This window comes from Pagrus major, chromosome 9 (genome assembly GCF_040436345.1).
Source record: "Pagrus major chromosome 9, Pma_NU_1.0".
Classification (NCBI taxonomy): Eukaryota; Metazoa; Chordata; class Actinopteri; order Spariformes; family Sparidae; genus Pagrus; species Pagrus major.
Window position 1 is genome coordinate 16,038,292 of NC_133223.1, and position 27,713 is coordinate 16,066,004.

Here is a 27,713-nt window from a genome sequence, read left to right on the forward strand (position 1 = left end):
AAAAAAGAAACTTCTGTGTTGTGGTGTTTTTTCTTTTGTACGATGGAATATCGTTTGGTCATGCACAGTCAATCCAAAAGAATAAAACAATCCAATGTGATTTATTGATACAAAAATGGTGTCAAATATACAAGCTCAAAAGCAAACTCTTAAAACATAAACAACAAACGCTCCTCACTTGTTAAAACAGTAGAAAACCACAGAGGCTTGTAAAATTCATCAGTTCATGTTCGCACTCGACCAGCTCACCAGAAATCATCGTCTTCATCCTTGGGTGAATATGCTGCGATGCTGGGAAAACAAAATCAAAGTTAATTAGTGAAAGCCATGAGGGAAAGAAAAAAGAAAACCAAAAATAGCAAAGAACATCTCAATGTACTCCTCCTTAAGACAACATAATTCCAGAACAAATAACATCAACAAGAGCAGGAGATGAGAAACCAGAGAAGAAATTAAATGTTTTTGGAGGATTATGTAGGCTTATATATTTATTTAGCTATCTTACAGTAAGGAAAGCTGTTCATCAGTCTATCAATTCTGTGTCCTTTTAGTTACCTGTGGTCTTTCTCATCAGACAAACTCTTGGCCTCTGGGCTTGTGTGTCTTGCTTCTTCTCTCCCAGGACTCTGAAAACAAAAACAAAAAAAGTTACATCATGAAAGCAAAGTTCTACATGTGTCACAGAGAAATTTGTGCTCAACCCACCTGTGCATGCTGCTTTTCTCTTGCTTCCAGGACCATCTTCATGTATTTCTCCAATGGATTTTCACCTTTAGACTCCTCCCCGTCATCCTTCTCTTGCTTCTGCTCTTCATCTCCTTGTTTCTTAATTCCACTGTCTTCTTCCTCCTGCCCTGGTTTCTCCACATCTTGCAAAAGCTGGTTAGAAATACAGCAGATACTGTCAACATTCATTTCATCAGGAAGCTCAAGAAGAGGAGTTTTAGAAGAACTTGGTACAAGATGATCATTACCGTCTCTTTCTCCAGTCTTTTAAGTTCTTGCAGCTCCCTCTCCCTGGCTTCGTCTTGCTCTCTTTGCCTTCGTTCTTGTCTTTCCTTTCGCTCTCTTTCCCACCTCTGCTCCTCATCCTCTTCTTCATCTTCATTCCTGGCAGCCTCACCTGAAGTTTGTGGAACTTCTAGAAAACATACAGGTTGACTCAGTCAGTTTGTGGCTATAATATAAGAGTCACACAGTCAGACTGATGGTGTACAGTAGAAGGCAGCCATTCTTGTTATTTGGGGTCAACCGAGATTAAGTGGCAGTAACGGGGAGGGGGACGGGGGGGGACTAACGACTCACCCGCTTGGCCTTGCAAGTCCACCGGGTCTTCTGGGAGGTCTGGTGGGCGGGGGACAGCGGGGCCGTCAGGGGCCTCCTCAGAGAGAGGGACGGCAGTGTCCAGGAGAAGCTCTGGAATGTGGCCGGGCTCTGGAGGGAGACACGCACAAAGAGATCTTTTATGCTCCACCATAATGCAACAGGGCCAGAGGACCAGCACAGAATACATAATCAGCTGCCCTTCATCTTCACCATTGTGCTGGGCCACTGAAAGGACACTTTGGAGGCCAGTCACACACTCATTAAAAAGCAGCCTTTCCAAAATCCAAAATCCTCCATACCGGATATACTTCACTTTGAGACTGGGATTTTGTTTAAATTAATGATAATGAAAAAAAAAAAAAAAAACACATTAATGGTAATAAAGGTTTAATAAAGGTTTCTTTGAAGATTTCTACACGTTTTCCATATTCAAATTCAAGTACTTTTCTTACATCTTACATCTTACTTACATCTGTGGTAAATTAGATAAATGTATACATATATTTACCCTTTCACTTCCTCACATTAATGTGAAAAATCTGCTGTTATTGTGCAACACATAAAAGAGTCTGCACACTGTCGCTCCCTTCAGTGCAATTTATTAGCACATCTCCAAGTGGCGTTTCAAGCAAAGAGTGCCTGGATGTTTGCGACTGCTATGTATCGATTGTGCAACACGTGCTAAAATTAGGTTTTGTGACAGATTTGTGACAAATTCAAGGAAAAGACAAAAGTGTTTATTGTTTCAAAATGTGTCACCTGTTTGGAAGTGGACTTGTCATCCTATACATGCTGGCTGAGCCAATATAAAACAATTATTATGAAAGTAAGGCAGTTACAATTTCAAGCACTGTATCCAAAATCCAATCCAATCCAAACCTGAAAACACCACAGTGAAATTCAAGTGTTTTCAAGGACTCCGCATGCATATGAACGAGGGATAGACCGATTATCAGCCTGGCCAATTATTAATATATCAGTTGATCCCTAATATGATCCAATTTTTAAAAAAATACTATTTTATATGGACGGATGAAACTCACACAATTAGACTGCTTTGGCACTTGTGCACCTCTGATATAATGCATAGTGGTGCAACAGATTTGTGCCAACGGATGAAAAAGTTACTTGTTGATCACAATTCTGCTCTTATATGTCAAGCTCAATGACACAACCAAACTGCCTTTCCAGAATTAAGTACACCCCAATGTTGCATTCATAACTACTGAAGATCTTAAACTGGGTCTCACATAACAAGAAGGCTGCAGGCCATTAAAGAAAAAACACCCACAAATACTAGCTCAGAGTACCTGACAACATCCCTGTAAGATCTTCCAGGTTTATTTCCTCCGGCAGTGGGGAAGACTCCAAACTGGAGACCACAGGCTGCAGCTGCGGTGGACTGACAAACAAGGGCAGAGATGAGGGCATTAGTATTCACTATCTCCATTTGAAAGTGTATTAAAAAAAAATGATGTCATGTCCTTGCAAAAGAGAGGCCAGATGGTACCTGGACTGGTCTCGTGCTGTGCTCTTGAGCTGAGGACTCCAAGGTGGACTGCGCTCAGAGGAGAAGTCACCTGAGGTCTCCACCTCATCCTGGGGTGCAGGAGGGAGCTGTCTATCAGGTGAGAGCTCCGGGAGGGCCTTCGGAGAAGCAACTGCTGCTATCAGGGAATAAAGAGTCATGTCAAGGTGTAAGCTGACTGTTTCTACATGAAACTATTTCATTGTTTATTTATTTACAGGTAAAAGAGGCTGGTGCATCTAATCCCTTGTGAAGTGTGTTCACAGGATAAAGCATTTTTTGAAGTACCTTCTGAAATCTCTCTTTGAGGCTTTTTCTTGGAGGAAGAGTGCGGTGTGGAGGACAGACGTCTGGATGGAGCGCTGCTTCCATCTCTTAGAAACAGAGGTTCAGTCAGTGAATGGAGACTGTGGTCAGTGAAAACTGTGGACTGGGGTTGCTCTTCTGAGAAGGTCACTTTGGGTTGTGCAGGTAGTACGGTGTTTCTGGAGTCAAAAGGTGGTGAGGAGGGGGTTCTGGTAGTTTGTGGAGACAGTGGTCTGTGTGAGACCTTTGATTTGTGACGTGAGTGCTGAGAGATTTGTTTCCTCAGAGGAGAGTCAGGGCGATGTGAGGGATGTGCTCGTTGTGGGGAAAGAGGTCTCGGGGGAAGCATGTGTGAAAAGGTGGAGCGCACTGCCCTCTGCTGGTAGTTCCTGTATGCTTCCTCCAAGGTCTCAGCCTCCTTCTCCAGCTCCTGGATCCGAGCCTTGGCTTCAGCCACCAGCTCCATGTCGGAGTCTGGAGAGTCGCTCCAGAGCGGCTTGTGTCCTCGCACGGGCCCACCTGCTTGACAAACATCATCATAACCCACCCTGGCCCTCAGCAGAGCTCTGTCCACATAGATGTCAGGGGGAACGAGCTTGTCAGCGCTCAGCTCCAGCACTGAGCGATCGACAAGAGAGGGCTTGGGGTTACGCAGCACTTCATTTTCAAGAGCTGCCATCATCGTATGGATTACAACAAAGGGAAGAGAGAGAGGAAAGAAAAGGAAAAGCAAACAAGAGGAGAGTTGAACACTAATACAGAAGACCAACCACCATTAAAGAGCAAACATAAGGGGAAAAAAAGGGGATCTACAACTAATTTGAAATAACTATTTACATGCATATACACCTATGATCTTTTAGCTTCTACTGAAACATGCCTTCCTTTCTTGTTTTTGCTGAAATGATTTTCCAGTCATTGAAAAAAAAGAGGACTTTTGAGGTCCCATGTTAACATGAGCCAAAAAAGGAAGCCAGTTTATGAAAAGTAGAAATAATTTAACTACACAAGTTATGCATTACTGATCGTAACATACATAACTGCGTACAGACATGGTTGGAATTGGCTAATCCCACTACAATGTGGCAGACATGCACGCCACCCAGTCATGGGGTACCTTGTTGAGTTTGGCGAAGCTGCATCTTAATGTCCTCCATGTGGTTCATCATCCACTGCGACTTCTCCTCACATTCTATCAACTGAGCGCCAAGCTGAGCGCACCGCTCCACCTGCAGGAAACAGCAGACGATAGGACATCGCACAAGAAGTTATTGTACGGATCAATCCAGATTTGAGGACAAATCACAATTATACAGGAAAATAGGCCTTCATGATGAGATGATTTGCGGTAATTAATCAAACATTGAATTACCCATATTAGCTCTTGTCTCCTTCTTCGTGCTATCTAACCTCGCAGTCACCACCAAAAAGACACCAATTAATCTGAAGGTAGCTGATAAGAATCAGGAATACTTTATTGATACCGGAGGGTAAATTGGTACGCAACAGTAGCACCTTCAAGAATAAAAATATCACACTAAAGAGAGATTGAATTAAATATTATTAAAAAATACAATAAGAAATAAGAGTAAGGAAAAATAAAATTTTAAATATACAGTACAATTAGTAAAATATAAAATAACTGCAAAAAAATTGCATTAAACTATATGTGACAACTATATATGTATTTAAATTTCTAAATAGAATTGCTACAAGAAATAGAGATGTAAGATATGTGCCCAGTACCACACAATAACTACAGTGTAGATACTCACTAATATTGCAGCATGTAGTAGTTGACAGTAGTTAACAATATAACAATCTTTTCGCCTTTTGTTGGTGGTTTCTTGTCCAACCATTTCTAAGTTATTGCTTTTTTGTTCACCACAATACTTAAAGAAAGGTATTTGTCCTGAGTGTTAAATTCAGTTGATATATTACTGAAATATACAGTGACAAAACTATAGTCAATCTTTCAGGCAGTCTTTTGTGATGCGTTTCTCTGGCATGTTCATATCCCAACGATGATTAAAATACGGTTTAACAGTCAGCACTAAAAGAAATCCCCCAAAGTGGGACAAAATCTCATGAAAACAAACACAAATAAATAAAGCTGACTGCAGAGTTTCCCACACTCAGCGACGTGCTGATGTGACTGACCTCACTCTGGAGCTGTGCCTGCAGCACCTGTTTCTGGTTGTCAAACTCTTCCTCATCCTGCCTGCGGGCTCTCTGCAGCCTCTGTAGCTCAGTCTGCAAGGCCAGCTGCTCTTTGGACGGCTTGCCCAAATCTGAGAGGAGTAATCAGAGTCAAAACATCATCTTAAAGTGCGTCCTTTCCGTCCGTCCAGTGTCTGTTTCAGTGGTAAGCTATCTGATGACAAAGCACCCAGTGATACATGGAAGTTGCTCTGATTCATGTCATTTTGAAGTGCTCCAGTTAATGATTTGTGGCTGTATGGATGTGCCCAGCATGAGTACAGCACACATGTTTCTGCCTTTTGTTATTGATAAGGTTAGAGGCCCATTGCTCCCATCCTCAAACAGGAAGAATACTGTATTTTAGAGAGAGGTAAATTTTGGCTGTGTGCCATGGGTAAAGGGAGCCCTCTGTCTCTGCTCCCCTTCACTCCACTTCTCATCCCCGTTCCCTCACTGGTTCCTTTTTAGTTTGCAGAGCTACAAACACAGCACAGAGGCCCCACATTGGCAGGCAAGACACATTCAAAAAGACTCAGCAGAGCCAGAAGCAGTGGGACAGACTAACATGAATGCTTCACAGTACACTGCATCTCCCACAGCTCACAACGAGCACTCAAGCTCTCTCTGAATGCAACACAGGAACTGGATTTATCTCAGTTTTTAAAAAAAAGAGGTACTGATTTTTCTAGGTTTATACATTAGAAGCAATAATAATAATAAACCTTGATTCTATTAATCTCTTGTGGTAAAATTAATAGGAAGACTCCTCTGAGGCAGGCAACAGCCGCCGGCCCTCACCTGCATGGAGAAGCCGGTTCTCCTCTTGGGCCTCCTCCAGCTGTGTCTTTAGCAGCCGCAGCTGGCCCTGCAGCTCTGCTTTCTCTCTTTTCAAGCCGGGGTAGTCACTCATGTTCTCCAGTCTTTCCCTCAACAGCTCCTTCTGTTGAGTCAGCAGAGAAATCTGCTGCTGCGCTGTCTCAAGCTCAACCTGGAAGACGACGGAAGAGACATGAAAAGAGCAGGCAAAAGAAAGCTGGACACTTAATTTATCAATGACATTTTGCCACATACAAATATTATTGAAAGTTCTGTCTGAAGACAGGAGTTCAGTTATTTAGTAGGACTTCAATATGGTGCCTATTTTCTATTGGAGAGGGTTAAGTTGATACTGCTGTGACTGAAGATTGTTTGAAGAAGTTGTTTACCTTCAGTCGTCTCAGCTCTGAATATGCTCTGCTGTGCTCCTCTAATTTCCCATCAATTACAGCTGACTCATTTTGGATGCGAGCAGTTTCCACTGAGGAACAAAAAGAATGTAAACACAATTCAGAAGATGGGACAAAGCAAACCTGTCAGAAACCTTGCTTTAATCTAAATACTCACTTTTGTTTCTGTTCTCGTTCTCGGTTAGTTTTGCTGTTCTCTTGATGAACTCCTCCTTCAACTCGAGCTGATACCTGATTTTATAAAAGGCACAAGAACAACACTCACACACAAAATATCATAAAAATTCATGTGTCTAGTGCTGCCTTGGATCTTTGTTTACTGCTTGCAAAAAGGGATTACCCCACTGCCATCGAAGAAGACCAGTAAACCAAAATTCATTGATTGGATTAAAGAACTGTCCATAAACAGATGTAGAAACTTAGGGGTTCTACATCTTTAAGTGGTATTTTTTTAAAGTGGTATATGAATTATTATATTATATTGAATGTGGTGTATGAGGTATAAATATAACCGTCCTCTTCATTTGCCTGAAGTAACTGCTTTTGATACATAGTTGTTCTGTTCCATGTAAACTGTGTTTTTGAGTTGATATTCCAAAAATTAAAAAAGGAAAAAAGGACCCTTAGGAAAAGCAAAGAAACTCATTTGGTTTTCATTTACTTTAATTATATTCAGTTATTTTTTTTATTAACTTTGACTGTTCTTTTATTTTTTTGTCCTCTGTTAACACCTTCCAAATGTCGGACACGTAAGGGAGGGCTTACTTTTAATGTTGCACAATAATCTATTTGAAGTTTCTCTTGCTGGATGAGAACTTATCCATTTCTTTGTTGCTGTAAGTCATTTGAAAATATGAATAAAGATGTTGATGTGGAAAAAAATACACGTGTCCTTTTTCTATTAGAGGGTGCAGGGTAATAAACCAAACCAGCTGCCATCAAAACACTCAATGAAACTGAGATGCAATATATCATTTGGTAAAGTGGACAGTCAAGTCCCTTATTGTATGCTAATCCATAGTCATAACATCTTATGAGTCATACTTTTGATCTAATAACAAATGACAAGCATCTTGACAAAATTTACTTTTGGGACATTGAGGTCTAAATATGTGTAGAATACCCAGTTACTCACTGAATCACTGACAACTTTAATGACACTTGGAACAAAACATTTAGCTGTAGAATAAATCTATGAGACTTTTCACATTTTCAATGTACGTCACACAGGAAGCTGATTTTACTTAAACCTACAAAACAGTGACATCCTCTGGACACACAATGGCAATATCTCTAACAAGGACAAACAGTCAAAACAGAGGGGGTAAAGTGAACCAACAGGATAGGGAGAATATATTAAATAAAGAAAACATATCTAACCCCAGACAATGTGAGCCATAAAGAAACTGTACAATTAGACATTTGTTAAAATACCTGTAAAGTTCATTCTTCAGCCTCTGGTCATATGTGTCCTCCATAGTCTTCACTGCCAGGTCTCTCCTCCTCAGCAGATCTTCACTGGTCTTGACCTTCTCCTCGTGAATTTGACAAGTCCTGTCATCATACGACCACAGCAAAGTTCTTTATGAACCAGTGCTCACAAGGAGAGAGCATAGCATCCCTTTGCTAACATGAATGGTAAAAAAAAAGCTTACTTTTCAAAAGCCTCCATTCTCATCCTCAGCTCATTCTCTCTGTTCCGCAGCGTTTCAATTTCTTTCAGGACCGACTGTCTCTGCATATACATGTTTTTTTCTTCAATCTAAGGAAGAGAGAAATACAAACGACAGCATCAATTACACTGTCTTAAATTAAAGGAAATGTAAATTATGCCAAAGAATACTGTGATGTTGAGAGCAAAGCATCATATTAGAAGTTTTCTACCTCTTGTTGTTTTTGTAATCGATCAATGGCATTCTTCTCCCGGTCCATCAACGCCTTTGCCTTCATTTCATAAGTCCTTTCCAGCTCTTGCTTCAGCTTGTCGAATTCTTTATGAAATTTAGCTTTTTCTTCCATCCTCACCTTGGCGATTTCAACATCTTTAAAATGTTCCATCTTTAAGAAACAAAAGTCACAATGTTGAGGCCAAATAACCAGCAGTAAAGTCTACATGCCAAGCATTTATACCTTTTAAAATGTTGATTATTGCAGATACAGTTAGATGTAGAAAAATATATGTACCTTAGTGTTCATTTCTGCTTGCATCTGTGCCTCGATTTCTTTTCTATATGCAGCCAGTTTTGATTGGAATGAAAAATACCTGTCCCCACTGTAATTGAAGCTCTCATATTCCTTATCAATCATTTTCATCTTCTCAACTGTGGAAGGAGAAAAGAAAACATTAAAAACTAAAACTGAAACATATCTGAGGAATACAATTCAAGACGTTGTTTTATCATACCGAGAGACTCTCCATAAGTTGCCATGCTGGTTGTCTGAGTGTCAGCATCCCGGCACAGGCTGTGAGTATGATGGTGGGTTAGCTGTGTTAGAAGGCTGATCAGGAACCCTGCTATACAAAGAGAAAACACATCAAGCACAGCCCTTGGGGGCAGAAGCAGTTGTATTAAAGGGAACATAATGCTGCAGCTACCTTTGTCATCTTTGTTTGAGGACTGTAAAAAAAAGAAATAGCAACACTTTTATTACTAACAGTATTTATTTTGCTGAGAACAATACTCTACAAGTAAATCACATTATTAATTACCAGGGATCTGTAAAGGGCTGATTGAGGACTAATTCTAAGAAGCTGCAGAAGGTCTCCTTTCGCTGACACCTGCATAATTAGATCAGAGATTAAATTCTTCATCTGCAACACACGTTACAGTGGATTAGACAAATGCATTTGATGCTCACCTTGTCTTTGCATAGGCCACTTTCAGGGTAGAATACAGAAAGGGTGTACTCATACCCAGAGGTGCGGAGATGATCAGCCACTATGCTGTTACAGGCTGAGACCAAAAGGGGTTCAGATTTGACAAGCACTGGTCTGGGAACTGGATCTGCACCAGTCAAAGGAGGGTGTTTTAACTCCTGGATGAGGTGACTCCGCAGCTGTGCCTGGTGAGGAGAACACGGAGATGAGGACCAAACTCTCTCTGACGGGTGGGTAAGAGGCTATAAGGATCAACAGGTGAGTAAGCATGACTTACTTTAAGTGAATCGAGCACTCCTTTACTTTTAAAAGTTTGATAAAGTCTTTTCCTCAGCTCATCTTGGGATAACGCATCTTCCTTGGCCGAGGACATAACTGTGGTTTTGTAGGTCCTGACAGGAGAGAAACAACAACAGACGAAAGCTCGGTGACGCTAGCATCACAAGCTAGAGAACAAACCCTCAGTTTTCAACAACTTTTAAGTATTTTTACCTGGTCTCACACTATCATGACAGTGTCTTCAGAAAGCCTGATACCACAAGCATCTAAAAAAAAGCGAATAATTTCTGTAGTTACCTGCCTAACAACCAGAATGCGTCTCCGTGTCCCTTTCGAGGAGGTGTGCCCCAAACATTTAAATTCGTCAACGGAAATTCTTGTGCCGGGAGTCCCATAGTTATGACGTAACGAGAAAAGCAGCACATTGTTTATTATTCTTACTACATAAATTACCATAATTTGAATGCAGTAATACTTCACATGAAGCCAAACAAACAAACAAACAAAAAACCTGCCACTTAACCGTTTTACAGCACAGAACTGATAGGAATATTTTGCTTCTTGAGCATTTCGTCATCATTCGGCGACTACTCTCGCTGCACTCCAGGAAGCAAAATTGACAGGTAAACAAACCTCGGTTTTATCAAGCGAATACTCTTTCTTTATGCACTTACGTTGCATTCTTATAATCATTCTATTTGTAATATGTTGACAATAGTTTCACAAGAATAACTCAAGACTTGAACGACACCAAGCGTCTGTGGAGCACTGCGGCTAACGTTAGCTTGCTAGCCTAAAGCATCAGAATCATTAGGGTGTCATTAACAGATGTTTGAGAAGATTCAATCGTTCAACCTATTTCGTTTGGTTTGAATTTTCTCCAGGGCCGCTTGGCTTTGCTAAGAAGAAGGGGAAAACGATGTCTGGGAGTTTTTATTTTGTCATGGTCGGTCATAAAGACAACCCGGTGTTCGAGATGGAGTTCTTGCCAGCTGGGAAGCCTGAATCAAAGGTAAGAGGGCTTTATCAATAACAGCAGCATTCATTGTAGTATATACTGTCCAGTAAGAGTCGGACCATTGACAACAGAATAACTGTCAGGGCATATAATCCATGCAACCACGACCACACTAAACTGTATTAACGTAACCTAGTTCAAGGCCTAATGTCTGTTAGTGAATTATGTTGTTTGATGAGATTTGTTTCTTTGACCACAGGATGACCATCGTCACCTGAACCAGTTCATTGCACACGCAGCCCTGGATCTGGTGGATGAGAACATGTGGCTGTCCAACAATATGTACCTCAAAACTGTGGACAAGTTCAACGAGTGGTTTGTGTCTGCCTTCGTCACTGCAGGACATATCCTTTTTCGATTCCAGTAGTTTCCTCACATAATATGTAGCTGCAGACTACATAGTGTGTAATACTTTACTGACTGCAGTAATTTGAATCACAGCTAATTAGAGGAGACAGACACAAAAAGTATAAATGCCTAGAATAGGATTTTTAATAGTCTAATTATAGAGGTGATCATCTGTAATGTGGATATAGTAATGCATCAATAAGAGATAACTGAAACAAGTAGTCCAATGACAGAAATGTAACCATCAGTTTCAATAATTGATTAAACATTTTATCTACTGGTTTAGGCAATTATCAAGCAAAAATGCTAAATATTCTCCCCGTCCAGCCTCTGACAAATGGAGGTTTGTTGCTTTATTGGTTTTATATCTTTGTAAATTGAATATCTTAATGTTTTGGACTGTTGGTTGAACAAAACAAGCAATTTGAAGATGTCACCTCAGGCTGTGGGAGGTTGTGATGGGCATGGGCATACAGATTACGCTAACAGGAAATAATAATGAAAATACTTGTCATTTGTAGCTGGACTGTCATTATCTAACATATAGGTTTAGACCAGTTATGTTTGTTTTCTAAGTCAGACATTGATATTATTCTGTACTATTCATATTTTAAAACATTGATTGCCATGGCTTTATTTTCTTTAATTATCTGCCATACATATAAGATTCATCATGCTGCATGATGTGCGACAAGAAGATGGAATCAAAAACTTTTTTAATGATGTGTACGATTTATACATTAAGGTGAGTTGTCTTTGATTCGAATACCTTGACATGTTAACTTTTTTTTTTAATTTGTGTTTGTGTGTTTGATTTAATAATTTATTCTCTCCTCCAGTTTGCAATGAATCCATTCTATGAAATCAACGCACCGATTCGTTCCACAGCTTTTGAGAGGAAAGTACAGTTTCTGGGAAAGAAGCATCTCCTGAGTTAATCACTTCTTCACATGCAGAAAGATTTGAAAGCATCTTGTCTGTTTGTTGTATATATTATCTAACACCCTTGTCTGATGTCTGTGTTTGTCTTTTCCTGTTTAATACATGTAAAAATGTATTCAACACATGGATTTTCTATAAAACATGTTCTTGTCTAATGTAATTTTGGGGTGTTTGTTTCTTGATTTCTTGCATGAGGTGGGCTGTGATTACTGTATGCTGATTATCAATGTCAAGACTTTAAGACGCAAGATCTTCGTGTTACGATCAGGCATTATACAGTATAATTGCAGTGGTTAAAAAGCACAGCAGAATGGTTATAATCAGTTTAGTTCGAAGTTTTCAGACTACAAAACATGCTTAAGCGACAATTCTCAGGGGGTTTATTGATCGTTTGGCATACCAGTAGTACAATTTTGAATAAAAATGAAATCTGAATGAGAGACACTTATGGTAAATGAATTGTTCACCATTTTAAATATTAAGCTGTGTGGAAACACTTTCAACTGAAAGTATAAAAAAAGAAGTTAAACAGAGTGCTTTAAAAATCAAAACCATCATCTAAAACAAACTCAATAATGAGAGAAAAGGTTCAGTCAATCACATCCTCTATTTCATCCACTCTCCCAAAGGAAATGATGATTCAGTGATTTTTTTAAAAGGTAAAAACAGCTTAAAAAATACAAAAGTTTCCAGAAACTTAAATACACCATATGCCATGCATGTTATCTTTGCTTTAATATGTATCTTCTTGTAGGAATCTTGTTCCCTCAGTGCTTCCAGCACATAGCCATTATCTATTCACTATGCAGAATGTGCGCAAACAAGAACTAAATGTGCAATAATCACGACAAGCCTCAATTTGTTAGTTACACAAAGTAGTGCCTTAGCTACTTCATAATTCTCAGGAACAAAGTTAATGGGCTGTATAAATTATTTAATTATGCAGTTGTTTTTCTGAATATAAACAAGTCATCACTCCTATCTGCATGATTACATTTAGGAGTAAGGTTCAGAGATCCCATAATAATCACACTCCAAAGGTTGTAAACACCTACAAACAGTTTAAGAGTCACAGCCATTTGAAAGGATAAATACTGCCTCTGTTTCGTCATGACATATTTTTAGTTTCCCACATTTAGTCTTGGGCCAATATAAATACAGTTGTTTTTCCTGTTACCCCTCCAAAGCCTGACTTTTTGAACTATGGCAGACCGAGTGAGTCATTCAGTGATTTAATGTTTATTTGGAAATTTAACGGGGGTTCAATTTAGTGTTTCCTCGCTTTTTCTTCAAGCAGAAGTCCAACTAGCATTATCAAACCTTCAACAGTATAACAAATCATAGAGCGTCATTTGTTTAAATAAGATGTCACTACAGCATAGTGCACCTACAGCCTCATCACATAACAGGCATGACAGCAAATTAATGTTAGTGATAACTCCTGGATGTTATGAGCAGCAAGTAGCAGCAGAGCGAGGCTTTCTGTGGAGCTTGACTGTGTCTGTGGGGATGAGGTGGTCCGTTCTTTCCTCCGATGCCAACACCCTGCGCACTGCCTCCTCAAAGGCCACCGCTACATTGGTGGCATCCTTGGCACTGGTCTCATAATAGGGGTAGTCGCCGTTCTCTTTGCACCATTCCTGAGCCTCCTCAGCAGACACCTGCCGCTCCGTCACATCCAGTTTGTTGCCCAAGACGACGAATGGGAACTTCTCTGGCTCCTTGACGTCCGCGTAGTAGATGAACTCCTTCTTCCAGTTGCCTAAATTGAGAAAACTCTGGTTGTCATCTACGCTGAAGGTGAGCAAGCAGCAGTCAGAGCCACGATAGAAAGGAGTCCTCAGGCTGCGGAAGCGCTCCTGGCCGGCAGTGTCCCAGATCTGTAGGGTCACCTGGTGGCCATCCACCTCCAGTTCCTTGTTGAGGAACTCCACGCCGATGGTGTGGAAAAGGTGTGCATCGAACTTGTTGGTGACGTAACGATTCATGAGGGAGCTTTTTCCTACACCACCGTCACCCAGCAGGATGACTTTCAGCAGGGATGTCTTTGTTGTCATGGCTGTTCACTCCTGATCGACCACTTTGAAATAATTTACCTAATGGGGAGATGCAATATGCAAAAGATATTTTACTATGTGTACTGTATGTATTCATTTTCTTTTCACTGATCCAACCTGTTTTTTTCTTCTTGTGTACAGTGTAATTAAGAAAATCAAAATAGCAGCATAATATCAGTTTTGAAATAAAATCTTCTAAGTAAGAAACACTTCAAATTTAACTGCAGGAACACATTTTTTGGAGGATGTTTTGTTTTTGTCTCACCCCTGGTTGATTTTGCCCTCCTCCACTTGTCCAGATCATGTGCTGTAGACCCTGATCTTTGGTCACATGCTCATCTGCTTACTGTTGATGTGAGCAGCCATGTAGGTAACGTTCAACCAGCTGTAACACAGTGACAAACATTCAGTTTCCTGATTAACAGATGGCCCAGAGCAGCAGTTCTTGCTGAGAAGCGCCATTGCAATAAAGCATAAACGGCAACCAAGCGTTCAATAAACCTTTTGTGAGCACTATGATGTGGCATACAATGCACACAGTATTAAACGAACAGATGTAACATGCTAGCAAGAGAGTCTGCATTGTATGTTATCAGCTAGCCAAGTGTTAGCTAAGCTAGGGTAACATAAAAAAGGAAAACAGCTGGAGTCAGGCTGATGAAATATACCAAATTTGCTAGCTCAGGTTTACTTGCAGACAACACTGCTAGTCACGTACCTTGCAGTTTAAGCCAGACCGCTGCAGAGCCGACGAGAAAGGACGCACGAAACAACCGAAATGATATTAATGCAAATGTTTGACAGCTCCTCGCCTTGGCGTGGCTCGAGATAACGACAGGTCGCACCGTTTCCTGGTGGACTCCTGAGGCTCGGTGCTAACGCGGCTAGCTAGCTAACAGGCTAACGATACATGGGCAGACTCGGATCATGTGATCTTGTCAGGCAGAGAGGACCAACGACAGATGAGGTAACGCTTCAGGCCCCTACAACTTATTCAGTATTATTCAGAAAATATTATCTCGTTCTTACAGAAAAAAATAGAATTCAATATTTACTTTTAAACCAAGCGAGGCGTGTTTTTGTCGGCTGGTGTTAGCTAGCACTAGTTTAACTACATTGTTTGTATTGTTCACGCACAGCCACCAGAGAGCGACATTTAGCTTTTATATGCTACAAAAATCCAGCCATCCTCACCGAAAATACAGTTTATACAGTAACATTACCACCTAGCTACTTGTCCCATTATCACTAGAGATCTCCACAGAAGCTATGACATGAATTTTGCACCACATAACTATACCATATTGTGAAAAAAGGATAAATGACTATCTTTCCAAGACAAAAACAATCCTCTTTTTCCCTTTTACATATGGATATCTACAGTGGTGTCCAAACGTCCACATGGGAAATACTGTAGCATAAACCTGGGAATAATCAGGAAGCTTGAGGATTCAGAAAGTAAGTGAAAGTTTCAGAAGTCAAACGAGTCTTTGGCAAGACTCAAGGTTTCAAATGTGCGTGTAACTCTACCAAGCTTGACGGAAACTGGGTGGGTTGCATCCAGAGCACGATCAGGCAGACCCAAAGTGACCGCACCATCAGAACATCAATATATGAAGCTTAGTTCCCCGAGAGATAGAAAAGCAACATCATCACAGATGAAGAATTTGCTAAATAAAGAACGCATGACTCCAATTAACTACAGTACTGCCAAAAGAAGACTGCCCTGTAGTGATCTCAGAGGATGAGTAGCATTTCTAAACCACATCACATGAGGGGAAACTAGGCCAAATGCTTGAGGTGGGCTTGGAAATACCACCCTTTCACAGTGACTTAAAAAAGGTCCTTTTTACTTTAACAGAAGGGTGCATGTAAGGAGACAAACGAGAGAGAGAATGATAACACAGTGTTTCAAACCCTAGTGGAAACATGGTGGTGGGAATATTAAAGTCTGGGGGTGTTTTGCCTGCTCTGGAGTCGGGATACCTGCACAGAATTGACTCCACCCTGACCAAGAAGTACCGCTTCCATTCTTCTGACATGTGACACCCTCTGGTTTGTATCTTTGTGGAGAAGATGACCCCCAAACACACCTTAAGGCTTTGCAAGAACTTGAAGACCAAGGAGTCCTGACTATCATGGACATTCCTCACCTGACCCCCACTCCATTGAACATTGAATCTTGAATCTTAGGGGGCCGCTTGAGGACTGAGAAAGCCAAGTATTCGGTGGCATCACAAGAAGCTTTGTGGAACACTGTCAAATCATGCTGGGATGCCCTGAACATTTTGAGATTCAATGACTATTTCCTGCAGTCTGTTGAAAATGCAACAGCATTTTATGTATGATACTTTTAATACTGCTTTTAATTCTCAGAAAACAACACAGAATAATCCACCCTCTAGCATTAACATGCAGTGCCATGGCAGATTAAGATAACTAAAAGGGGAAAAAGTGTGAAACATTCTCATAAGTCGGGAGATTTGTTAACAAATGCAAAATATAAGTATTTTGACTCGTGGTCTCAGTCTTTTGGATCCCACTGCATATTATCAAGACAGCATACCTTTCTCATTCAAGTTAGGTATTATTGACTACCACAAATATTTCCTGACATATAATACCAGCTCTGGCATATGTCTGGTTCTTTTGTGGTGTTATTTCTTCAGTCAGCAGATTGAATTTCCTAAAATTACCCCCTCACTTTGTCATTATATCTTGGATTTTGTCCGAGCTGTAACACTAGCTCATGATACCACCACATTCACCTCTATTACTAGAATAGTGCAGGTGATGATAGATATCTGCAGAAACCCACAGTGAATGACATAATCAAGATAATGCACCCGTGTGTGCAAGAACGGTAGACAGAGTTAGAAAAACAAAACAGATTTAATGCAATAGTTCAGAATAATATGAAAGCAAAATTTACAGCAGATATGCACTTTAAACTAACCAGCCTTCAAAAAAAAGTTATCAATCTAACATTGAATTTCAGATATAATTCACCTAAGAATTCACATTACAAGTCATAGATTATTTTCAGGTAACTTCTGCACTGCACTATCACATACACGACAAAGGACTAAGCACAATACTGTTAAACCTAACTAACGGACAAAGTTAGCATTTCCACGTATTCCTGAGATCTGAGTAATCTGTATGATAAAAATCACAATAGAGGATGTAGCAGCATGGTGATGAAGTAAACATGCATGCACTGATTGTACATAATCTTCCCTTGAGGCTGTGTGTCTGTGTGCTTATGTGGATGTCCTGTGGCTAAGTCATGAGAAAACACTGAGAAGTGCCACAGGGAAGAGACCATAATACGGACAGGAAACAGGAATCTTTGACATGTGTCAGTTAGACCAGATTTTCAAAGGCTAAATTCGCCGTGGCGATTCTTAAAAGGCGGTGCCGACATCCTCTTGGCAGGGCCCTGAGGTCAGCACGACATTGTCCAGCCCAATCTCTCCTCCAACACCTTTCCCACGCTGAGCTTCAAAGACGATCTGAAAGACATTCAGTGGTCCAATTTCACCTTAAGGTTGTAGATTACAGCAGTGAGAGAACAAAATGGGCTGTATTTCAAACATACTGTAAGAAAATCAGTCATAGCTAGTCACATAAGAACTGCTTAGACCTAATATGTGTTATAAAAAGATAAGATGACTTACAGATCCTGGGGCCTCCTCTTTCCAGGCCACAGTGAGGAGCTCCGTCTGCCAGCCCTGGTCCCTGCTCCGGCTCTGCTCCCATACTGGGTAAGCGTTGTTATCCAGCAGCACCCTCAGAGTTCCCACATCACGGCCCACCACGCGGTAGTCAAAGGTCAGGCAGAAGCTGCCCTGCTGGGCACGGTCACTGAGGAGCAACTTCAGCTTGGCTACGTTGTCCTGATCCCCTATGAGCCCACTCATGGTCATGTAGTACTCAGCACCTGAGGGAGTTTGTAGCACTTATAAGTGAATGCAGGAAACAAATTAACTTGTGAAAACAGCAAAAAGGATTCATAATTCTGTTACCGTCATCGTGGTAGGCTACACTCCAGTCCATGTCATCAGACCTGTCTTGGACCCACTCACATGCTCCCTGATCAAAGTTGCAATCCATGATGAACTCTAGAGGGAAAAACAAAAGGAGCAATTTAGCAAATTAGTCACATAGACAGTGATTATATAACAATGGCACGGATATTTGATTACCTTCCTGAACTGGTTTTATTTGGATTTCTTTGACTTCTGTGGACGGGCCGAACACTGATTCAAAGTCCTCTGATACTGTGTTTAGAGATGAAAGGGAAAAAAATAAGTGGGAATTCAAGAATTTTCAGCTTAAAGGAGACATATTATGACAATTTTCAGGCCAAACTAGCCACAAGTCATTAATTGTGCAAATGTGTGACTCTGAGATGCAGTGTGATGTCACAAAGTCACAGAGTTAAAGGCGGGATGACAGACGAGGCGTTTCAGGAGCAGTTTTTTCTGTTGGAGAGAGGAGCTTCTGTTGGTGCGGCCTTTAGGCTTTTTAATTTTGATGATTTTTAACATGCACAAGAACACATGAAACACTGAAAGGAAGGAAAAAACAAAAGCATTATAGGTCTCCTTTGATATACAACCATTTGCCAGTTTATTAGGTTCACCTAGCTTAAACTATTGCAGTCTAATACAACAGTCCTGCAGTAAATCCTACCTTTATGAAAGTTATAATGTTCAGTTTCAAAGGAGGATTTATTGCAGGAATGCTGCATTAGATTGCAATAGTTTTAGCAAGGTGTACCTAATAAACTGGCAACTGAGTGTGTGATATGTATCACAACTGTATCACAATCACTCTTACGAAATCTTATAAAATCTACAACTTAAATGTTGCCTCATAAAAATAACAAAGAACATTTTGTCTATAATTTTCTGTGAAACTATGTGATCTTAAAAATTATGCAGCTGAGAGATTTTCCAGGATGAAACAAAAGCCAGAAAGGGCCTTTTAACTAACAGGTGCAGACCTGCCCTGCTGTCACTCTTGTCTTCAGATGGATCTACAACTTGACGATACAACCCCCCCGAAGTATTTTAAAGCTCTTGCAGCAGCTGGGGTTATTGAACCTGCTCCGCCAGAGTGGGCTAGTGTTAGAAAGGTCGAGAGTGCTGATGACAGACCTTCCTACTAGGAGTCAAGTCTGTTTGCACAACAGCTGTTTTGGGGAAAACATAATAAAAGGCTTGGAGGCTTCTCACCCTCCTCCCAGGAGATGGGAAATAGGCCCAGGATGGGTTGTATCCTTGGGCTCTCACATGCCGACAGAGTAACATTCCTCCCTGGAGGTGATGGATGTCTCGGGGCCTGTCTCCTCTTGCTATCGGAGTTCTTACACTGACTCAGATGTTTCCATAAAGGCAAGATTAGTGGTGAAAGGTAAACTCATTTATGGGGTTTCTCAGCGAAGTGCATACCACTGCATGACCACATTGCCCACTCTTCACTGTTTATCTGATGAAAGTGTTGCTGACAAATGTGTTGTACACACATAACTGAGGCATGGATGACATCATGTCTCATAATAAATAGGTGGAAATCTAATTGATCTTCATACATTCTATTTGTTTGAGCCAATCTTGTTGATCTTAACCATATTTTTTCACAATGTGACAGGACAAGCGAGCGTGACAATAATAGCGCTTGGGGTTCTATGTGGAAATGTCGGTAGAGATGTCACAATTGATCAGTTAAATTAATCACCAACTATTCATTCATCAATTAACTGGTTTGAGTATTTTTTTCAAGAAAAAGAGTAATAATTTTTCTAAATCCAGCTTGGGATGTGGCTTCTTTACACCTCTGTGACAGTTAATTAAATATCTTTGAGGACTGAGGATGTCATCTCGGGCTTTGGGAAATACTGATCGACACTTTTCACGATTTTCTGACGTTTTATAAACCAAACAACTAATCAATTAATCAACTGATTAATTGACAAAGAAGATAATCATTTGTTGCAGCCCTAATAATCAGCATGACTGGGACATTTCTGACTAATCAGATTCAATGTGTCTCAGCATGTCGTTCACTAGAGTCATATTTAAGTCCAACGAGAACCTTCCAAGAAGAGTTACACAGGTCATGGAGGAGCCTGAGGTCGACAGGGGGCATGAAGCAACAAGCTTCTTTTCTCTCTGGTCTTAGACGTGACCTGCTAATTCCTACTTAGTTCAGCTGCCTACCGAGAAATCGATAATTGTATTCAGATGCCGTGTAGACACACAAGCAAAATCGCTGTAGAAGCATACTCAGTTTGTTTAGTCTGTGCATGGTTAATACATTGTGGACCACCCAGAACGACAGCGACAGAAATACTGCGAGGGAGCCAAAAAAAAGGACGCTTACTGAAAACATCTCCCCTTGGATTGAGCTGGTTGTCTTCCTCTTCCTCCTCCTCCTCTTCTTCCTCTGGAAATTCCTCCTCCGGTCTCTGCTCAGTCTGGGTGCCAATGTAGACCTCTCCATCATAGTCAAAAGGCTGCTGGTGGAGCTTAGGGGGCGGTGTCGCGGCCGGTTCGGGAATAACATTTTTGATGTCCTCATTGTCCAGCTTGCCTCCCAGAATCCGGGGCCTCACTGGGGAGTCTGGGATGGCTGCGGGCAGGAAGAGGAACCAGATTAGACATGTGGAAGCGCAATCATGAGTGGCAGATGCAGTATTTCACCAGGTTTCAGATGCGTTTGTTGCTTGTTCTCATGTATTTTGCAGCTGTTGATGTTGTTCTACTCCATGCAGATGAAGGACGACAGCGACATTCATTGCACAAACATTAACTGAGGCATTTTTATCACATACATTCAGTGTATAAAGCAGGGGTGGGCGATCTGGCCACAAAATACTATCCTGATCCACCATCTGAATTGCAACCTTTTTTCTCAATTTTTTTTTCTCTACATCGTTCTTGGTTTGTTCACGTAGCATGGATCTGCTAGTCAATATGGGTATGTGAAGTTTGGTAACAGACGTAAGAGGACATTAAATACCACCTTCTTCGAGATCAATCATGATCTAAAATTGTCAGATCGCCCACCCCTAATACAAAGGGTCATGCTGAGGATTCCAGGTGTCATATCAAGCTGTGTGGACATACAACATTTCCAGTCACGAGCAAGGCAAAGAGTTTGTTTCTTAAAAGTATGCAAGAGGAGGGGATGAATGGGGTTGCATTGCAGGGAGTGCACAGCGGATGCAGGGTCTTGGATTTCACACAATCTCACCATTGAGGAAATCATCTGCACTGCCTTTGTCTCCATCCCACGACCTCTGATAAAACGGCTTGACTACAAAAAAATAAAGGCATCTTCATTTAAACCTCTGGCCTATTCCCTTTATGTCATCTGGCTACATGAGGCTTCACCTGTTACTATCTGGGCCCAGCTCAAAGACAACACAACCTGCCTTTCTCCTTATTTCTCAGATGGCTGGCTACCGTACAATGTCATATTTTCACAGGTGTGTTTTCAATCTGTGGCTCTCTCTCGCTAACATCTGTGAAGATTAGTGGAGTCTTAAAGCAGGAAACCAGCCTTGGCAGGACTGTTGTTTGCTGAAGTTTAAAAAGTCCAAATGAAATATGTGGCCGTAAAACTTCTCTTGACCTATCTGACTGACTATTCTCATCTGGGAACGGCCTGAGACATAAGGATTTAAAACATCTTTTTTTAAGAAGTTTTATTACATATCAAAAGGCATCCCTGACCTATGAATTCATAATTCTGTGTGGCAGTTCTTGGATCTCACCAGAGCATTCAAAGCCATTGCCTCTGAAGCCAGACTTGCACCTGCACTTGTAGGATCCTCGAGTGTTCAGACAGTCAGCGTGGTGGCTGCACTTGTTGGTGCCAGTTGCACACTCATCGTGGTCTGGAATTGGAAGAAGCCTATTTGTACCTTGAGGAGCAGAACTGATCACAAATGTTTTTCCCTGTAATAAATGCGTATACCTTACCTACACAGTCATATTTGCCGTCGACATATTTCAGATCGTAGCCCTCCTGGCACTTGCAGAAGTAGCTGCCAAAGGTGTTCACACATTGTCTGTTGTACGGGCAGAGGTTCTTCCCAGTTACACATTCATCAATATCTGAAGGGAAAGGAAACAGGAGAAATTTAAAGGCCTGCAATTTAATATTTATGAAGTTTGGATGAAGGAATTGGAAGCTTATTTGTACCAAGTACAACACCTTGCTGCTGAGGCAATACCCCATGAAAGAACAAAAATATGCACCCCCCATGAAAACTGTTAAAGCAGCTCCAAGAAACAGAATTTTTTGTAATTGTGGCGGCCCCTGTGGACAAAAGTAATGTTTCCACTGCATCATACGATGTTGATCTCACTGGCACATGCATTTGTTTTGAAAGTGAGCACAAAAAAGGTGCAACATATTTAATATTATATTTCTTTTTTAAACGCAGCTGTTTGCAAGATGCCTAGTGAGGTAATGTATCTAGCTGTGGCTATGTAAGATTAATAACTGTAATATGATGATGAAAAAAAAGTGTTTTAGTGTCATCCTCAGTTCATCCTCAGCACTCAGCCATAAAAAAATGTTTTCATTTCATGACTGATCCAACCTGTAAACATAGGAATCCGACCCAGTGGCAGGCATTAACTATAATAACCGTATAGAAATAGCCAGTCTTCTCACTAATGCTCTTTTTTGCTTATGTAGGTCATATAGCGGCAGCAGTATTAAATTGGGACTCATAACTATTTTAAAATTTCTTGCAGTACACACATCACATTAGGCAATATTGAGGAAATCAGGCCACTATGTTTTTAAAAAAAATCTTTTGACACTTTTTATAATGACATTTCCTGGCTATTTTCCTGATTCATTCACATGGACTCATCAGCAGCTCTTTTCCATCTGCCAGTTCGGGGAGCTTCACCATCTATGGTGTAGTGAGCACCTTACACCATCCTAGTAATCATGATCCCTCACTGGCTTCCCATTAGCCATCGCTGCTTATTTGTGTTTCCTGTCTGGACTGGCAGGAAACAGTGTTTCCACTGAGTGTGGTAACTAAGCTATTGGTATTGTTGTGGTTGCTATGACTACTTAGCACAAGACAAAATGTGTACAAGGAGGTTTTTAAGCTTATACTGATGTCACAGTTAGTAATCCGTTTGAATGTGATATAGTGCCAAATAATGATAGCTGTCAGCCTATAGAGATAATTATATAGTCAGTTTACTTTGTATTTTTATTCAGACATATAATTACGTTATTTTGCTTACATTAATCTATCGGTATGCTTGTTTTCACATGTATTTACTGTATTTCTGGTCAGCAACTTAAAGACTGGGCCTTCAGCTATTTAGGGGTCTTTTGTATCTACTGTAGACGGAAAGATTGCTACTCATATAGCTCAGGTTCAAATTTGTACCGCAGTACTTGATGCTTTCATGATAGATACAGTGGATATGCTTCTGTCTCCTGAGGGCTCATTCTTTGTCTGTTACAGTACAGTACATCCTGTCATGCAGTGTACTCCTGCTGTACTTCTATTGTTGAGTGTGTTGGATCCGTGGTAATCCTGAACTGTAATGCTCCAGAACTATTATATTTCTTCTTCTTCTTCTTTTTCCTTTACATTCCTTCGCCCGTCAGTGACCAGTGTGAAGGACCAGCGCTATCAAAGCTCAGGCACTTTTGGAAGAAATATAACTTAATTGCATCCATCTGATTTACAAACCAAGCATGCAGAAGCCACATAATACAATAATTACGAGATTGTTCCACTGTGCAAAAACTCCCAATCCAGACGGAAACTAGCAAAAAGTCAATCGTTTTTTCACTCTGTGCTCCTTATTTAGAGAAAAGTTGTTGCTCCGTCTGATTTTTCACTCTTGCTTCGGCCTGTCTCTAATCGTGAATCATACCTGACATATATTTACTCGCATGACTCTCTATGCTTGAAAACATTCCATCACTGTATTCATAATCTGTAATTGCATGAGTGAGGTTGCTCACCTACACATGTCCTCTCATTCTGCCCAAGTTGCAGCCCCGCCGACGGGCAGAGGCAGCGAATCTCCCCCTGAACTTCCTCACAGCCATACTGACAGTGAGCAAGAGAGCATGTCCTGGAATCTACATGCAATAACACGAAAAACACACATTTAACATATAAATGCATATAAGTACATACAGTATAAGTGCAAACTTGGCAACTTTGATTTTCTTTGTGTTTCCACTCAGGGTATGCATAAATGATATGACTCACTGGCGCAAGATCCATCAGGCATTAAGGTGTAGCCATTGAGACAGTAACACTTGTAGCTTCCATAGCTGTTCATGCAGCGGTGCTCACAGGGACGAGGCTTCAGGCCGCACTCATTCAGATCTAGAAACAAGAGTCAACCTCGTTTTTCAAACACCCTCTCTGCTGAAACCCAAGAATGCAAAATTGAACTGAAATGCTTTTATTTAAACACAAGAGATAAAGATATGCTTGGAGTAAAACATATCTAAAATTAGCTCGTAAATCAAGTTATCAGCTGCGAATGCAATTATCCTGTACCCAGTTCGACCCATGTTTTCCAGACCCTCTTCCCCGACCCCAAATACCAACCTTGACTACACGTCTTTCCGGTGTATCCTGGGAAACACTTGCATTTGTTGGGGCCAACACATTCTCCGTGCTTGCAGTCGTGCTCACACTGAGCTGGTAAAACATTTAAGATGGAGAAAATACCACCAGAATTATCCGTGGTTTGAGAGTGGATTATAGTTAAACCACACATTTCTTTCACGCAGACAAGGTTTTTCGATCTAGACTAGTCATTTTCTCCACATTCTCTGGGTTAGGAAAATACCTTTCATGAAAAGAATAACAGTGGTCAGGATATTGTGCATTGTGGCAGTACATTTAGATTCTCTCTCTAAAAATATACATGTTGCTCATTCAAAAAGCTTTATGTGTAAGTTAGAAAAGTCTCCTATCGATATGAATATTTTGCATATATGTGATAAACCAGTTTCTGAATCCATCTCACCCTCACACTGCCCTTTACTGTTTTTCTTCCAGCCATAGCAGCACTCCAGCCTCCTGCCATAGCGACACACACCTGCTTGGTTTCCAGTAAGGACTTGTCGGATTTCCCTTGTAGAAAGAGAGAGGAGGAGGAAGGTAAGATGTGTAATTTTGCTGTCTTAGCTAAATTTATAGCCCACCCTGGTAAACACGTGAAAAATCAGATTGCAAATTTGGCCTTTAAGCTTAATCTTATCACAACATCCACAATGAAACACTAATGACAAGTTCTCTAAGCTCTCCATATTGCAGATTCTCAGCCATCCTTTTCTCCTAATTTTGTTCCCAGTGGTACTTAAGAAAAACAAACAACCTAAATAAAGTGTCTCCTCACAGGCTTGCTCAGTGATAAAAGTGGGGCTCCCTGTGGAGCAGCAGCCAGCTGACAGGATGTAGGCTACAGATGGGGAAAAACACACTAATCAAACACTTCCTGCGTTGCACATTGATACCTTCTGCACAACCATATGTCCTCCCTTTTTTTTCTACTCTACCTTGATCTTCCCCTGACACCAATTTCTGGCAGCGGATGAGAATTTACTGTAAAGTTATTCTCAGAGAGTCAGCATTGCATTCAAAATAACCTGCTGCACATATAGATTATATTGCATGTGTGTATTTTTAACCTGTAAATTCAATTAAGATGTGATGGTTGACTTTATGAATATTGAAATCCACGTCACAATCTCACATCCAAATCTGACTTTTTAGCTTTCAGCATCATTATGTCTACATTTAAGCTCAGTGCCAAACTCTGATATCCCAGATGTTTCGTCGTCGCAGGGGAAGCATCCTATAAGCAGCTTCGGCTCCAGCGGGACTGGAGGAATCTGAGACTTGATTGAAATCAACCAGAATAGCCCACAGGAGAGGGGCTCCTAAGTGTGACAGGTGCTCTTCACTTATTAACAGTTGCTGTGCCACATTTAGCTGACACACTGTCATCGCTCACACAGTCCTGTGCTGGCAGGGGCAACAGTGCGTAACATCTTAAAACAACAGTCTTACCAGTAAAGATTTAAAACACATAATTCCAGGTAAATTAGGGGGGGTTCAAGTTACTTATTAAGCTCCTCTTGAAATGGAAGCATGAAGAGGAACCAGCAGTTAAAATTGCAGTAATACCTTTTTTTGGCTACAGGAAGTGGGCCAAATTGTATATAATCCAATTGCTGTAAGTGACACTTTTGGGTTTTTTATTGGTGCAAGTGTATTTCATCATTGCTATCTACAGCTGCAACCATTTTGATATTTGACTAATTGGTTTTGTAGTTTTTTAAAGAAAAAACATCAAAATTCTTTGATTCCATCTTCTTAAATTTTAATATTTTTGGTTTCTTTTCTCCTCTATGACAGCAAACTGACTATTTTTGGGTTGTGGACAAAACAAGACATTTGAAGACGCCATCTCGGGCTTTGGGAAACACTGTTCATGATTTTCTGACAGTTTATCGACCAAACAACTCATCGATCAATTGAGAAAATAATCAACAGATTAATCGAAATTGAAATTTAATAATTTTTTGCAGTTCAATATAAAGTTTATAATTCATAGAAATCAATCTGACATGATCCTGGAAGGTCTTTTTAGTTCTTATCTGATCAAATATCCAAGTAAAGTTTACACCTGTTGCAGGTTTAAAGGGGCAGGGGAAATTTAAACTCAGAATTTGAATATTTACAATATGAATGAGATAATAATACAAACACAGTAATATTTATTTTTTTCCATAACTGAATAAACAAGCTGTTCTCAGAGGAAAATAAGGTCCCCACACTGTTTGAAGCCCGAAAGGTGGCAGGGTCCGCCACATATAAACAAAGTAAAACAGTATGAAATTGTGTTGTCCTTTAAAGTCAGTTTGTTTATTCAGTTTATTCAGTCATGAAAACAAAGAGAGCTTGTTTTGTTTAGTTTGTTTCGGCATATAAATCAGTAAAGATCAATGAAGATCTTTCTCTTCTGATCAAAATGTATTCCCCAAATCTACATAGTGGACCTTTAAAGGTAGAAACACTACGACATCAAACACTGCATAGTTCATTGACTTACCTATGAGCTTCTGTGCTCCGAGAGGAGACGTGGAGCAGGAGAAAAAGAGCACCGACAAAGGTGAACGGCTGCATGTCTGTGACCGCGAGCAGCCGGAGAGCTTTGTTTCCCACGGGGGGCTGACTTTGGTTTGCTGAGAGCTTCGACTATTCCTCCTGGGGGCTTATACGCTCATTAAAGTGCTTAGACAGGAACGGGTCTTAGTTTCACAAAGCACACCGGATTTCATGTAATTTCAGAGCACAAAGTCAGAGTCTCCTTCAGGGAAAAAAAATCTCTCTCGCTCTCTCTCTCTGTCTCTCTCACACACTCTTTTCACTTATACTCTACGTCCCATAATCTTGCTTCCTCTTCTTCTTCTCTGAAATTCCAGACACTTAAGTGACACACGGTGCATGGTGAGGGATAGGTTGCGACTTTTGGAGGTAGGAGTGGGTTTGTACAGGGGGTGGAGATTATGTTTA

General features: G+C 40.7%; 4 protein-coding genes across 6 annotated transcripts; 1 reads left to right on the forward strand and 3 right to left on the reverse strand.

Annotated features, from left to right (window-relative positions):
- Positions 1–82: 82 nt before the first annotated feature.
- ofd1 (OFD1 centriole and centriolar satellite protein) lies at positions 83–10,078 on the reverse strand. 3 transcript variants are annotated; one of them, XM_073472985.1, is made up of 23 exons: positions 9,959–10,078; positions 9,744–9,858; positions 9,448–9,651; positions 9,299–9,367; positions 9,185–9,206; positions 8,993–9,103; positions 8,773–8,909; positions 8,473–8,646; positions 8,244–8,350; positions 8,023–8,142; positions 6,746–6,819; positions 6,568–6,659; positions 6,161–6,350; positions 5,321–5,451; positions 4,278–4,389; positions 3,143–3,832; positions 2,837–2,990; positions 2,637–2,728; positions 1,306–1,434; positions 975–1,141; positions 706–879; positions 556–626; positions 83–291 (listed from the first exon to the last, which is right to left on the reverse strand). In XM_073472985.1, exons 2-23 carry the CDS (start codon positions 9,837–9,839, stop codon positions 246–248), a joined length of 3,162 nt encoding a protein of 1,053 aa, XP_073329086.1. In that variant the 5' UTR covers positions 9,840–9,858; positions 9,959–10,078; the 3' UTR covers positions 83–245. The 3 variants fall into 3 exon arrangements, with proteins under 3 accessions (XP_073329086.1, XP_073329085.1, XP_073329084.1); XM_073472984.1 differs by having other exon boundaries at positions 2,837–2,993; positions 8,993–9,100; positions 9,959–10,077; XM_073472983.1 differs by having other exon boundaries at positions 2,837–2,993; positions 9,959–10,077.
- Positions 10,079–10,283: 205 nt separating this feature from the next.
- On the forward strand, positions 10,284–12,213 carry trappc2 (trafficking protein particle complex subunit 2). Its single transcript, XM_073474000.1, has 5 exons — positions 10,284–10,368; positions 10,630–10,757; positions 10,963–11,105; positions 11,769–11,856; positions 11,951–12,213. The coding sequence occupies exons 2-5, from the start codon at positions 10,665–10,667 to the stop codon at positions 12,047–12,049; spliced, it is 423 nt and encodes a 140-aa protein (XP_073330101.1). The 5' UTR covers positions 10,284–10,368; positions 10,630–10,664; the 3' UTR covers positions 12,050–12,213.
- Positions 12,214–12,416: 203 nt separating this feature from the next.
- On the reverse strand, positions 12,417–15,228 carry rab9a (RAB9A, member RAS oncogene family). The gene is made up of 3 exons (XM_073473998.1): positions 14,829–15,228; positions 14,376–14,495; positions 12,417–14,149 (listed from the first exon to the last, which is right to left on the reverse strand). The coding sequence occupies exon 3, from the start codon at positions 14,108–14,110 to the stop codon at positions 13,502–13,504; it is 609 nt and encodes a 202-aa protein (XP_073330099.1). The 5' UTR covers positions 14,111–14,149; positions 14,376–14,495; positions 14,829–15,228; the 3' UTR covers positions 12,417–13,501.
- Positions 15,229–17,517: 2,289 nt separating this feature from the next.
- On the reverse strand, positions 17,518–27,323 carry egfl6 (EGF-like-domain, multiple 6). Its single transcript, XM_073473663.1, has 13 exons — positions 27,250–27,323; positions 25,159–25,265; positions 24,735–24,827; positions 24,387–24,506; positions 24,134–24,253; positions 22,105–22,239; positions 21,897–22,019; positions 21,374–21,436; positions 20,501–20,749; positions 18,319–18,393; positions 18,139–18,234; positions 17,791–18,053; positions 17,518–17,625 (listed from the first exon to the last, which is right to left on the reverse strand). Exons 1-13 carry the CDS (start codon positions 27,321–27,323, stop codon positions 17,518–17,520), a joined length of 1,626 nt encoding a protein of 541 aa, XP_073329764.1.
- Between the last annotated feature and the right edge of the window lie 390 nt (positions 27,324–27,713).